Source organism: Cydia pomonella, chromosome 17, assembly GCF_033807575.1.
Source record: "Cydia pomonella isolate Wapato2018A chromosome 17, ilCydPomo1, whole genome shotgun sequence".
In the NCBI taxonomy this organism is placed as follows: domain Eukaryota; kingdom Metazoa; phylum Arthropoda; class Insecta; order Lepidoptera; family Tortricidae; genus Cydia; species Cydia pomonella.
Genome location: NC_084719.1, coordinates 17,677,133 through 17,692,339, shown reverse-complemented (window position 1 = coordinate 17,692,339; position 15,207 = coordinate 17,677,133). Strand labels below are relative to the sequence as shown.

Here is a 15,207-nt window from a genome sequence, read left to right as displayed (position 1 = left end):
TTTTTATATTAAATATATCAGGAGCTGACGACACTCCTCGGAACGGAGTGAAACATGTCGAGCGTTTTCGACTTAAAATACGTGAGTGACCGTTGTAAGTTTTGTTAATTAAGTTGTTTTTTTTTATGGTCACTTCGGTTAAATTGATGTAAACGTTTGTAAAAAAATTGTAAGGGATATTTTAAAGTACTGTCTAGGGTTACATTGGTACCTTATTTACCAATATTTAACGATAATTCGAATGACAACGAGATAAATTTGGCCTAAAACGAGATAGTTAATACAATTTATTCATTTGAACGTAACTTGTTATCTACATACTATAATTTATAATCCTTGAGGCAGGTAATAGAAACGTGAATGAATTCTAAACTAATTTATCAGTTTAAATGTTGATTGAAGCCTTTAATCTATGAACACCTGTGTTTATGTCTAAGGCTGGAATAGCCAGCACTAAACCAAACCCGTTTGCTAAATGTCAGCCAATCTCTGCCGAGAACACAGCCGCAGCTTGCGTAAGCTGGATTTAAAGGGACTTTTCATGCAGGTAGGAAGGTTTTTACGAGACGGAATATGTGATAAATCCTAACAATGACTTAAGAGCCAACAGAAGTGGTCATTTCTCCATACAAACATACTCAACTGTTTCCTCCGTGGTTTTTGAAGCTAGAGCAATGATTTTTTCAACACATATTATTATTATTAATATGTGTCGGACTGTTTTGCTTTTTTTGATATTTTTGTTTCTTAAGGCGCTAGGGCACTTCAAATATTCGCAAAAACGGCCTAATTTACTAGGCCGCAAACAGAAGCATGGTATTCAAAACTGACATCAATTAGCCTAAAAAGCAAAGCAGTCCGACACACATAATTTCATTGCCATTTAGATCTCGAAATTTCGTTACATTTGGTTAAGTTTTGGATGAGGAAACAGTCGAGTACGAAACATCGTTTTTGAGATTTTCACGTACGATTTTTAGCCTAACCTGGCGTTGTCTTTATCGCACTAGTTTATAGAGCCGCTTCCGTTAGCGAGACGGATATATTCACCTAAAATATTTAAATCTCAGCTCCTGTATCCTCTTACAGTAAAATTTCATGGCACGGACTTTCCGGATGTATATACTTATACTATACATGGCAAGATCAAAATACAATTATTTTAATCAGATTTATTTCCTGCACACAATGTGTGCAGAAGTAATCTTAGATGATGTTTTTTAAATTAAATTATTTGCATTGTTATCGGGACTAATAAATAAATAAATACATTAAGCATTTATTTTGACCGACACTATATATAATTCATGATAATTATATTTGTACCTTAATTAAGGGCATACAAAAATAAGCTACATTGTTACATAACAAACAATTATCACCGAATTATTACATCATTCATATCTATTTATTACTTATTATTATTATTTTAATTTATTAACACAAAAATTTATACATACATTCTCAATATAATTCCAGCGAACAAAGCCTCCTAGGGCTTAACTGCCGCTGTAATCGCTCTTACACTCTATAATATTATAAGTAGGTTTATTGTTTACATTTTAAAACCATGGAGTGTTTCATATCACGAAGTCGGCAATCTTGATCCCTATTATAAGGTGTTAGGATCTCGGTTCCGCTTATACCCGCCTTCGTGAAATGAGATATTCTTATAAGTGTGACATACATTTAATTATCTTACCTAAGATATGCGGCTTTCAATATTTGTTTACATTTATGTGGGTTGTTACTAATGTTATTATAAGTTACTTCGGATAATTCGTTGAGGATATGTGGTAGCAAATATTCCCATCGTCGTTTTCCATATGCATTGGCACACTTTGGTAGGACGAATCGAGGCAAGTATGATAACTTTCGTAAATGTCTCGGCCTACGGTTTTTATTTAAACTTCCTAGGTTTACAATCTCATCATTGATTATTGCTATATCGGTTTTCTTGTGTATACTAATAATTTTACAATATTGTAATAATTCTTCATGGATGCCTATTTTATCTCTTACATTATTTGGAACTATCGTCTTTAATAAACTTAGTTGTAATCTATATATTTTATTTATGTATGTTTTATAAGTTATTTAATTGGCCGTGTGGTCGACGTTGGCGCCGCCTGGCGGCTCTATGACACATTCATTATTATTCGCTTTTAGTTCCTAGCACAGTTTAAAAAAGATTTCTCAATCATCATTACTATAGCTTTAGGTACTTTTTACATATTAAAATATCCTCATCAGACGTCATCAACTCATCACCGACTTCAATTGTCACTATGTGTGACTTGTATTTTCATGTCAATAACGTTTTACCTATTAGTTAATGTTAATGGTTGATCTCGCTATCTTGCATAATAAGGTAGCGTGCGTGGATCGCGTTTGAATAACTTTAGCTTGATAGGTAATAGGAATAGGCACCTATTTAGTTGAAACTATTTAATAGCAACCGAGGGGCTATAAAGCCACTTGATAATGGTAATAAAATGGCTGAGCTCAAGCCGATCTAATCAGAATGTGACACTGATTACCTTCTTTATTTCACGCTTTGAGTCCAATCGTTTGTTTCACTTTAAGAGGCTGTCAACACCCAATGTCCTTGAAATTGATGTTACTTAAACAGTTTTTTAAGAAAGACTATTTGTTTTAGTCAAGTAAGAAAAATATATGTTCATATTAATTATATTTCAAAGACCGTGGTTGTACTCGATACATGATTGAACGAAATCGGCTCGATAGAAAATAATTGCAAAGATTGGTTTTAAAATCACAATTAAACGGTTCTATGGCTTTATTGTTTTGGCTTATGGGTCTGCAATTAAAATCATAATTTCAAAACATATATATCTAAACCGTGGTTGAGTAAAATATTACACTAATAATCCACTTTTTTTTTATTTAAATATTTTTATTATTATTCCCTTGCCCAGGCCCAGTAATATGCGACAGTGCTATCTCATTTACTCCGATACAAATAGACAGTGTGCGCGCTTTAGGTATTGACAGCCTCTTAACACCTTATTAAATTCCGTTGGGACGAGGTGAAAAATGTACTCATAATATCATTCACACCCACTGTGCTTATCATCCTTACGGAGTAAAAATTCTGATCGAAATTTCATAAGTAATGTACCGGAACATAATTTATGTCTGAAAGATAAAATATAAATGATTTATCAACTACCAAATCTTCATAATCATCTAACATCATCGCGTTTTGTTATGACTTATGAGTATTTAAAATTTAAAACTGCGCTCTAGCCTAGTCGGTAAAAACTGTGCCTGCGAAGCTGAGGGTCCGGGGTTTGAATCCGGGTAGTTGTAGGACCATTTATTTTTGTGTTTGTTGATGTTTAAATATCTCTACTGTCGCCTAGTACACATAGTTAAAGTTTTAATTTAATTCGATTATGATAGGCCGATTTGTGTTAAGATTGTCCTTAAATACATATTTGTTTACTTTGTTATTGACAATTTATTTTGATGATCTGAATAGGGAGTATTACTGCAATGTTCTGCCGCCAGAGTGCAGCACTAGCACCTAGCGTAAACCATAGAGTAACTTATACATACTGTGCCTTAAACTGTTTTTTGACAAGTTTTCACACATAATAAAATATGACATTGATGCATCAAAGCGGTTTGTTTAGGGCCTACCGAGAAACGCGAAAATCAAAATTTAGTTATCTGCCTCATTTTCGCAAGAGTGATACAGTGGTTAGATAACGAAATTTCGGTTTTTCTGTTTCACGGTAGACCCTCAGATTGATGGTTTGTGGTAGTGGCGCCCCCTACGCAGAGTTTCACGTAATATTCCCTATTGATAATTCTTGAACCTAATTTCAAATATACATAGTCTTTACTTGAGAATTAATTAGTCGAGAATCGTAAGTACGAGTACTTGATAAAACAGCAAGATTTTGAATAATCGAAGACCAATGCCGTTCTTCGGCAGAATGTGTGTCGCTGGTCCCGCTGTACATTTTTCGTCCAACGATGTGAAGCCACGCCCGCAAATTGAAGGCTTTCTTATCTTGCCAAACCACTCCCACGGTTCAAGTGCCTAACTGACCTCAGCAACCAAGTTTACATATGGATTAACGAGTTTACCTGTTTTTTACGGTATCTTTTAGACTATTTAGGTACATTTGTGTAGCACTAATTTCTAATTAACATTGATTTTAAAACCACACCCGAAGCATCACTAAAGTGTATCGTAATTTCCGATAACTATTTCTTCTATATTTATTAGTAGGGGATATCATGTCAGGAATATTGAGGTAAATGACATCATTAATTTGGCATTTTAAATTATCTTTAAAGTTTTAAGTTATAATAGAAGAAGTACATTCATATAATTATTATTTTCTTTTAAACATTTTTCCCTTTCGCCCAAAAAAGTTACAATGAGAGCCAGCTAAAGTATCATTATTATCAATATCTGGGAGACCGAGCTTTGCTTGGAAAATGTTTGTCGTCCCCGTAAACCCCCATATAGCAAATGTCATTGAAATCGTTAGAGCCGTTTCAGAGATCCCCGAAATATATACATAGATACAAGAATTGCTCGTTTAAAGGTATAAAATTAAACAATGACTTATGATAAAATGCTTTATTCTTGTACATATTTTGAATAATTCTGTGATATAATTAAATCTGTAAAATACAACGGTACCGTCGTTTTTAACTCAGTCCAGATTTAAAAAATGCAAATAGCACGCAACCGATTTCTGTAGAAAAATAATTCCGTGTCGTGCGCAATTTCACGCAAACTTTAATCGGGTAGTTAATATACTTGGTTACATCATTTACTTTATTTTGTAGTACTATATAGTGATCAATATCATAACTTATATTTATGGCAGCGTTGGTTATTCACGAAGACGCGTGAATTGTCTCGTTGAGTTTTTACAGGTTAGGTTAGGACAAATTTGCGCGTCGTCGTGGATGACACGAACTATAAATCATTACTAAACTTTAGTCCTTCCAGCTTTGTCTTCATCCTGTAACGTTTAAAATACAATAGGCTATTCCACATTTTTCTCAAATATATTTATAAATGTTCATATAATTTCGACTGCCAAAAAAATAAACTTTAGCTATTGTATGTAACATTCGATAGAATAAAGATAAAGAGGTGAGATATGTAGATATACCAAAAATACATCATTAAGGTACTAGTTTAGTTTAGCTTAATGAATTACGAAAACTCGCACGTAAGAAGTAAGAACTGACGTCGGCATAGAAAATGTAGTCGTTTCCATCTAAACATTGACGTTTTAGTTTCAAGAACAATTATTTTATTTTTATACATATTTATGGACTCGACTGTACGAATAAAATTAATTAAGAGAGAAAGAGATATTGTTTATTTGTGAAACATATCTGTCAAACACACAACACCGACATGTTATCTTACATAGGTTTTGTAAACAGTCCCACGATGCTCTGCCAAGAGTGGCGTACAAATATGTTTTTTACTATTTATCATAAAGCATTTTTAGAAATACGAAACATGCGTTACTTCAAAATTTATAATAATAAAACATAAAGTATTAAGTTTGTCACTTTATATACTTATATTATTTATTAATATTTATATTCAACGAGATCCATATTTTCTATACACAAATTCAGTGTAAACTCCATATAACGTCACTCGATATAACGTTTCACTCCCTATAACGACGACATTTTTTGCCTAAAGTTGCTTTACTTTCATATTGATTTCACTCTATATAACGAAAACTATAATGTTAATAAATATCCGGTCCCTTGAGTGTCGTTACATAGAATTTACACTATATTATTTACAATTGCGTTTCGGTTTCGCCATTTGTACTTTAGGGTTTAATTGCAATAATGTTTAAATAAATAACCCCATGTCAGGCAGCATTTATGTTTAAATAATAGCAATTAAAATTTGAGTAATATTTTGTGATGTTGCATAATGAGATGGTAAGGTTTTTGGCTAAGGCCGCCGATAAAATGATCTAAGGTCACATTGTATGTAACGTTCCTTAAAAGCTATCGGTGCAACAATTTTTGTACAAGGTTGTTAAAAGTCATGTTAAGCCCGACCAGAAATATTTGATCATTGTCAAAAGGGCGCTGTTATTCTCATGTATAGGTTGACAGTTCAGTTTAGTATGTAAAATTAGTTCCGATTAAATTCCGCAATATGGATCATATATAACTGGTCAGTAGTGCGTACCGTAACCGAACTACGTATATGCTAAAAAGGTAAACATGTTTTCAGAGTAGTTTGGAGCTTATGATACCTTATCAATGAATATAATATCTAATGATAATTACCTATTAAAGATAAGCTTTTGATCAATTAAAACAGGTTAAACGAAAAGCGGCCTCCATATATTTCCTACCCAGCGTATTCAATTATTTTTAGGCATTGCTATGTACTTGTTAGGTACTATAGGCATTCTACAACGTAATAAATTAAGCTTCCATCTATTGATTGTCACGTTTAATTATAAAGTCTATTTCTTTCATATTATAACCTACAAAGGTTTTATGCTTAAGAATGACACATTTAATAATTATGAAGCAAAGCTATTTTAAATCGTGACCTGAATCTAAAATTTTGATTAACATTTTAAATTATCCTACTCATGAAAGCATTTTTATTGGGGTGTCTTATTTCATAATCTTATATATCTCTTTTTTATGCCCCGCAGTCTAAACACTATCATATTATGTATGCATAACGTAGGTAAATTAATGTATTTCGTTTTTTAATGTTTGAACTTCAGTTATTTATCTGTATCAGCATTATCAAAACGTGCGCAGTTGAACTTCATTGTTGCAATTCCTATAACGAAACGTTGCCACCATTACGCAAGTGTCACTATCATAGACGAAGATAACGCAATTAGAATGACGCGTGCATTATCTTGTTTTAAGCCTTTATAAATCAGAGGGAATATATTTTCCACAATTATTTTGAACCTTATTTTGTAGTGACAGGGTTCATTTTACGAAATTTCTGACACCTTTACGCCCGTTAGTGTTAATTTCCTACCTTACTTAGTCAGTACAATTCCACACTGTTTGTTGATACGTCCGAGACATTGCAAATCATGGGACATAAGATAATATGCCAAATGTCCAATACAATATGTCTCAGTCGCATTCTTCAATGTTTATTGAGTTAAGGGCCTTATTTAACTTTCATTGCATGGAGATTTTTCGAAATTCAGTATTATTCGGCATGTAAGCCCAAAATAAAACAAGTGTAATTTTTCTCGCGCTCTTGTTCTTGAGAATATATTTAACACTCAATTTCGACCTTGATATTAAAAACTAGTTTTTTGACATTCGCAAATCTAGTTGAAGTCTTGAATGGATGTGATTCGCTGTACTTGTTCTTTTATACTCGTACTTATTAGGTTTGTAAAATATATGATATATTATTTCTTTACAAAAGGAAAGTTATCTAAGGATTCTAAGGCAATAAAGTAAGTTACACAATTTTGGAATTAAGTCGCCTTTAGATATATCGGAGCGACCAAGGCGCTCTCAAACATCTGAACGCACCTCTATTGTCAAGGCGTTAGAGTGCGTGTTCAGATATTTTTGAACATCTTGGCCGCTCCGATATATCTGATGGCGACTGTGCTTCATATTAAAACTAATAAACCAAGACTTCTACATATTATCGGTATGTTTAAAATACAGACGTCAAGTATAGGTGTACAGTCGGCGTCGAATATGTGTGAACATTTTTCACCTAAATACAGAGGAATAAGGTGCAAAAGTGTAAACATCTTTGCCATCGACTGTACATTAATATCTGTCGATATAGTCAAGTATGACCTGCGGTAATGTAGGTCAATAATATCATCGTGTTTTTATCGACAAGACGAGACTGCAACAGCCATTATGATCGTGGACAGTACCTTCGTGAGGGAAGCCCCAGCACTTAAATTCCCTAGCGGTACCTACAAGCACGGAATCTCATGGTCACGGTGCAGATTTGATCGTAATGTTTTCTTATAATGGTTCTCGTTATGCATAACTTGTTGATTTATAAGAATTTCATTATCATTATAAGGAAGATCTAGTCTAATGTTATCTTTAATAAATTATTATGGCGCAGTAAGTTTGACGAGCCTGTTACCACAAGTAGATCCTCAAAAGGCCCTTTTCTTTGCAATATATCTTACAATATACGTGATTGTACATCCTCCTTTTGTATTTTTTTTCTAAGAGTTTTTTTTTCTTTAACAGTCGCGGCTTGAATTCACGATTTTTTTTCCAAGAAAAGGATTAACAGTATTAGCTTAAGTAATTGCTAGCACAAAGTCTTTGTATATAAGATAATGTCGAAACACTTATTTAAATACTAAAACAATACAAAACACAATGTATAATCGAAGTTTAAAAACAGAGGTAAATAAAACAGGGTCTTATCGCTAGCAACCAACCAGACAAACTAAGTAATAAAACCTCTATGTTATTCAACTTTAAAAAGACACGCTTTTTGGTGTGGTGTGTGGTTACGTGACCTTTGCGATTCCGAATCACTCCAGGGATGTCGATTACTGATAATTGTGACGTAACGGCCACATACGGTACTAAGAGTCACGGCCATGGGTGCCGCCAGTTCCGGGTCATCCCCACCGCGTCTAGACGATGCAACGAATTTCACTGCTAGGTGGTTAAGTAAGTAACTAAAGCAATTTTTAAGTTTACATCATCAGCCCAGCCTAGTTGTTTCTCGCGTTCGTCCATCGCCGTTGTGCAACTACACGACTATCCGACACTTGCTTATTGTGACCAAACTTGTTGCCCAACAAGTCGGGCTTCTTATCCAATTATGCCTGATTAAACCCTTTTCTAAAATGGATTGACATATTTATATTCTATTGAATGTATTTTAACATAACCTTTCGACGGAATGACATAATGATATGTTCTTAATCATAACGTCAGGTGCTAGTGTCGAGCGTTTACTGTTGATGGATTTTTAACCGTGGTGCATTACACAATGTTACAAACATTGGCCTCCTAAACAAATTTACAACATCACTTAACATAAAAAGGTTATACTCTCAAGTTATTAATTTCTTTAAATTAATAACGAGTAAGTGCGTGTTTAAAAAGCGTATTCATTGTAGTGTATTTAGGTTAATGCACGTTCAAAATTCGTGAGCAAATACCTGTACACCTTATCATATGCTGTTTAATGTATGTGAATTTTATCGTTGTAGCATAACAATGGAAACCTAAAGCGACAATTGTAGGGTCCAACAGTTACACTACACATCTAAGACTGGAATAACTTCAAAATGGATATAGTCTCTCAAGCAAATCTCGTCCGTAAATACGATTATGTCTCCTCATTCCACTCTAAAATTGGCTGGTTTCCTATTCGTATTCGGCGCAACATTCGCATGTTCTGCACCCACTTTTCTGTTCTTAACGACCTTCAGACCCCCGAATATCTTAAATCTTGTTTCCACTACTATGGTATCTCTCATGTCCGTCAGCTTCGCTCTTCTGGCAATCTTTATCTCTCTATATCTATACCATTTCACCGAACTGGTTACATGTCCGATTCTTTCTCTATTCAGGCAGCTCGCCTTTGGAATAGTCTCCCTGTCAAAATTAAACAGTGCCCGAACAGGTTTGCTTTTAAAAATCCTATTGAGCACTTTGCTGGCAGTAATGAAAAATCTTAGTGTTTCCGCTTTTTCACGGATTTAATACGTATGTATGTATGTATGTATGTATGTATGTATGTATATGTAAGTATATGTATTTGTATCAATATTATTTATATACCTGTATGTATGTTTATGATTGTATTGTGTTCGTACCGGTGGTACCTAATTGTATCATCTATACCACATGTTGTTGCACCGCCTACAACTTATCTGCTTTTCCTGGACGTTGACTGGTGAGAATGCCTTATGACATTAAGTTCGCCTTTTCTACAGTGTGTTTTCTTATGTGCAAAAAAGAGTAAATAAATAAATAGCCAACAGCATTTTCTACACTAAATATTTGCAAGATCATATTCATATTTGTGACCGCGGCCAGAAGAACGTCCCACTTTGTCGTTTGCCATAAGGACACCTTGTCAGGTTATTATAAAGATACAAGCAAATCTCATCCTTATGGCAAGGACGTTTTGCCGGCCGCGGTCACATTTGGTAAATTGGTAAAATTTGCAGGCTATTGAAATCCTTTGCATAACGCAACAATGTAACGATACGATAGTTATGTTATGAACTTATGATTCATCGTTTGACGAACGTCTGTACGCGCATGTATGAGTATTTGAATTACCGTAACGCAAATTAGTCGAGTTAAATATGAATATATTTTCCTTGTACTGAAATGCATTTGTTCAAAACATTCTGCGTCACTGACTGCGTTATACAATCCTTTAATTATATTCAGCCTTTCAGCCCTTATATTTGAAATAAATTCGTAAAAGCATTGAAAAATAACTGAGGGCCTACCGCGAACACCGAAGTTCGCAAATTACGGGCATCTTTCTCTGTCACTCTAATTGCGCCTTAATTGGAGTAAAAGAGAAAGATGTCCGCAATAAAGTGAAATCCAATAGAAATTACAAATAATGTCAACAATTATGACAGAATTTGTTAACATTTGACGTATAACCTAAAAGTTTAACGATGGTTGATTTCATTAAAATATTTATAAATATTTTAACTAGTAATTGATATAAATAAAAGGTATAAACTGTTGAAAAGTACGAGATTACGAAGAAATTAAGGTTAATTGGTTTGTTTTCATTATTTGCAATTTCTATTGGACTTCACTTTATTTTACATGACATCAAAAACTATTACTTAGTAGTCATTAGGTTTTTAATTTGTCTTTTCTGTTCTCGATAATTAAAAACGTCGGCGTAACAAACACCCCCAATATTGGCCAAGACTACATTGGATATATTAAGGGTGATATGAGTCAATACCATAATGTAGGTTTTAGTAACCTTAACTATAGGGAATAGGAGAGACAATTAAATTTAGAACGTGTTTTTGCAGTTGCCTTTTCTTAATGGGCCTTTGATTTTATTTAATATGTGTTGTTTTTCCGTTTCAGGATAAATTGGCAAAACCTACGATACAGTTCCTACCCGGAAATGAAGGGGTAAGTCTTCTTGCTTTAAACTATTTACTTTCAAAAAATAAATGATAGAGTCAGGCCAAAATAATTTGGCAGCTATTTTGACAGCCCACACACCGGAAGTGTTATTTTAAACGTCAAACTTATACTATGAAAATATGACGTTTACTTGCACAGGCTGGGCTATCAAAATCGCTGCCATCTTAGCTTGGTCTGACTCTAACGACCCTTGTCGATCTCTCCAAATCATTGATCAAAATTCTTCAGACAATTACACCTACATTTCCAAATGATGTGGTAATCGGACCAGTTTTAGGAGATGCAAAAAAATCCGGTGCAAGTTGACTAAGAAACTCGGTGCATGCGAGCGTGGTGGAGGCAGCACAGGCCACCTCGCCACCGGGGCCTCGGAGCGCAGGCCTTGACTCGCCTCGAGCGTACCAGTTAACGTTTGCGGCACTCGATACGCTTGCGAAATTATATGATGACCCACTTAGCCGATTTCGTTTTGCTGCTTGCTTGTCGCTGCGGTCGGTAATCTATAAACTTTTATCCTAAACTTTAAACTAGGTATGTACCTAAGTATCACTCGTTTATTTCTAGCCGAAGTTAACCTATTCAACAATCGTGTCTCAATCAACTGATTTCAAACCCGCCGCGTCGATTTGCATTGACCATTAACCGTTTAATCAACTATTAGGTTGGATTGCTTCCCGATGGCGACCATGTTTAAGTTGCAACGTCAGTCGCAAAAAGCGAGACTAATGCAATTTTGTTTACAAGTTGATTATCCCCGGCTGATCCCCGCGGCGGCGGCGCGCGACGCCCGGCGCCTTCGACCGGTTTACTTGTTGCCACTGTCCGACTCGCCTGCCGGTTTGACGTGATCTTTTCTCGTTGCTCGCCGTAAGCCCTCTGCTCATATGTAAACGACCCCAGGAACCTCATTTTACGTCTTCACACATCTCAACCTGCACACGTTGCATCATTCAAATGCTTACCTAATAAAAATCCTGATTCGATCCATCCGCATTTATGTTACTTTATTTTATAAGTTGTTTTTATGATGTCGTGATTAACCTCTGGGTCGTCGTGCCGGTGTGCAGTTTTTTTACATAACGACATTGGATTGCAAAGTCAGACAATTGATTTAACTGCACTCGATCACGCGAATGTACTAGCTCAAGTCAACCTTGGCTCTGTGATTTTTATAAATAATCCCAGAAACTTTGGGGGATTAATGATTCTTCTGCGAATCATTACCACCGTTTCATTCTTCGAATATCTCGCTACCGGTGCTTTAGGTGTGAGACTCTCTGGCATGCATCCAACTTGCACATTATAACCACAATTCAATGAGTCGTGGACCAGAATAGTAAATAAGATAGAGTGGACGGTATAAAAATAGCTACCGTTCCAGTCACCGTGGGTATGATGCTACTGCACCTCACAGGTACGGCCGTTGTCCTCCCCCTAGGCTTCTCTCATAGTGTATTGTCTTGTGCGTGTGTGTACGCCTGGACACATTCTCAGTGCACGTTTTAATCAATGCATAAAATCTGGCGCGATGAACTCGCGTCCTTTCTTCCGATGACATGTGCTCATTAACTGTAAATTAATGTTGGCGTTTTCGAAACGGGTAACGAACGAAAGACAATGAACTTCACGTATTAGTTTCGCTGTCATAACTATTTGCATTTCTGCGGATTGTGTAAGTGTATTTATTGTATTTAGTGGACCTCAGAACACTTTACTAGCAAAACAGGTGTAACTTTACAGGTCACGAAAAATTACTGTTTAGCTAGTCCGGTGTCAGTGTGATTTCTTTTATAATTGTTTTAAACTGTTATCAGAAAACTGTGATTTCCGTCATTAATTTTTATGCTGAATTGGCTCTATAATAATGTGGCGAATAGATATTTGACTCTAGTTACATATTTATTTCACAAACTTTCGTTATACCGTCAGCAATATTTTTTTCTTGGAAGTTACATTGATTTTGCATTAAATTGTTTTTCTGTCGGCATTATTATAATTAGATCTTTTATCAAAGATAGCGTAATGTTATCGCGAATGTTTCAAGTATTATCAAATGACTCACGTTTCATAGATGTACATTGAACCCGTTCTGTATTACAAAACTGAATGTTCATCCATCACAATGTAAGTTGGATGCGATTCGAGGCGGTCACCGTCGGGTCGATGTCCTGCCCGCGACTTTATAATACATCTGAAGTTTGCTCAAACCCCGAAGGTTTAACTTACTTCAGGGACAATAGGCACTTCTGTTCAATTTATTATTACCCTATACACACTTTACCGTAGGAATTATTTGAAATGGTTTCGCATAAATTACTAGTTGTTGAAGTTATATATACGCAATAGGCAGTTTAGACGCGTTTTATTGCCTTGCCCCGTGCTTTGAGAACACGCCGTGTGGCATGCGGTGCATTTAAATTGAACCTTTCCTCGCCTGGAACTCAATAAAGGAAGCCAATTCAGTTACTTAACGTGACAAAAGTGAAAAATCCATATGCATAAAGCATTTTAGGATTATCTCAGCAGCAAAGAGGTTATCTACGGATTAAAACTCAATTTTGTTGAAATTCGACATTGAATCTTAAAGACCCTTAAATTTACGAAATCCCTGAAATTTGGGTGCGTGAGTTTTCCGCGAAGAACTTTTTTACGGAATCTTGTAAAATACTTTTATTTTGTATTTGTATAGAGATCGCTAGTTTGAAAGTCAAGTTTCTTTGTGGGTTGAATCTGTCTTCGCCATACATACTTAACCTGGCAAGTCGTAATAAATCTCTCTTGATTATGGGCTACGTGATTCTACTAGCCAGGCATAAGGTCCCTTAATATTCATTAATATTCGTGTATTTCAAGTTTTACTATTTCTGACTGAACAAAGGGAGGCTGACAAGATTTTATCAGATCACAATGACTGCCCATCGAGCTAACAATAGTGTTTATACTACTCGCAAGGACAAGCTATTCAGGAGCACGTCCACTTAGCAATGATCTTGAATACAACCTATTGTTTAAGGCTCTTCAGTTTTGCTCTAAAACCCGTGAATTAGCAAATGGAAAACACTTATTGTATAATTGGGTTTTACACCTGGTACACGTTTTATGGATTTCTTACCACCGAACCGATCATAATTTGAAATTGGTGTGGTTTGAAGTTGAAATGAGTTTATGCAGACCTACCCTATATACTCGTAATGTCTGTCACCTATCAAAGAGATTAGAAATAAGATTAACGATCAATGATTAATGTTGGAACAGCTGTACTTTTCCGCGATTTCATGGTTGGCCTCATAGTAAAAGTTGTTGTGTTTTAGCGCAAGTCAATCTTATTACGTAGATTGTCGATGTAGATCATGATAATTGCCCTGAATTTTAGAGTAACGATAATATTCCGTTATAACTCGATGTATACCGTAATACTTGTTTGGATGGCAAGGTGCTAATTTGAACATATCTTCTAACTGTACTGATCTACCATAACAAGTTCACATCTTTATCCATGTTTCATGGCTATTTAATCAATGTGCTTTCGACCAAAATTAGGAATTTTATCCGCGATTTGCTGACTCTTTCTTTAATACTTTACTCATAGGCAGATATGTACGTCAAGTTGCAAATCTATTTAGTTCAGCGGTCCGTGCTATGACTAATAAACATTGCCCACATCCCTGAGATCGGATCAGCGGGTGCTAGCCGACTACAAACACGATCTCTGCTAACCGGAACAAAATAGTAAGAGAAGGTTACCTATAATCAGTTATCTCGAGCTGAGGCCGGTTGGTTGCTTACACTGGTTTGGCCATGGGGTCAATGTTGGATACATTCAATTGATGTCCGTGAAGGTAATTGACATTTATAATTATATTAAACATGTTTAAAACTATCAAAAATATCAACGCAACATGTATTCTTGATTACTACCTTAATTGCTTGAGGCATGCAAGCATTCTCATTCTTTCTACAACTTCATTCTGATATCCCAACGGATATCCATATTTCAGAACACTTTGTCACTTTGAATAAAGGAAAATGACCCAAATT

The 15,207-nt window shown here is 35.3% G+C and overlaps 1 protein-coding gene across 2 annotated transcripts in view; it reads left to right on the top strand.

Annotated features, from left to right (window-relative positions):
* LOC133526776 (RNA polymerase II elongation factor Ell) overlaps positions 1–15,207 on the top strand; it is an 80,547-nt gene that overhangs the window by 12,550 nt on the left and 52,790 nt on the right. For both annotated transcript variants that reach the window (XM_061863520.1, XM_061863518.1), the window contains exon 2: positions 11,107–11,154. In XM_061863520.1, coding sequence (XP_061719504.1) covers positions 11,107–11,154 — 48 coding nt within the window. The remainder of the gene's footprint in view (positions 1–11,106; positions 11,155–15,207) is intronic.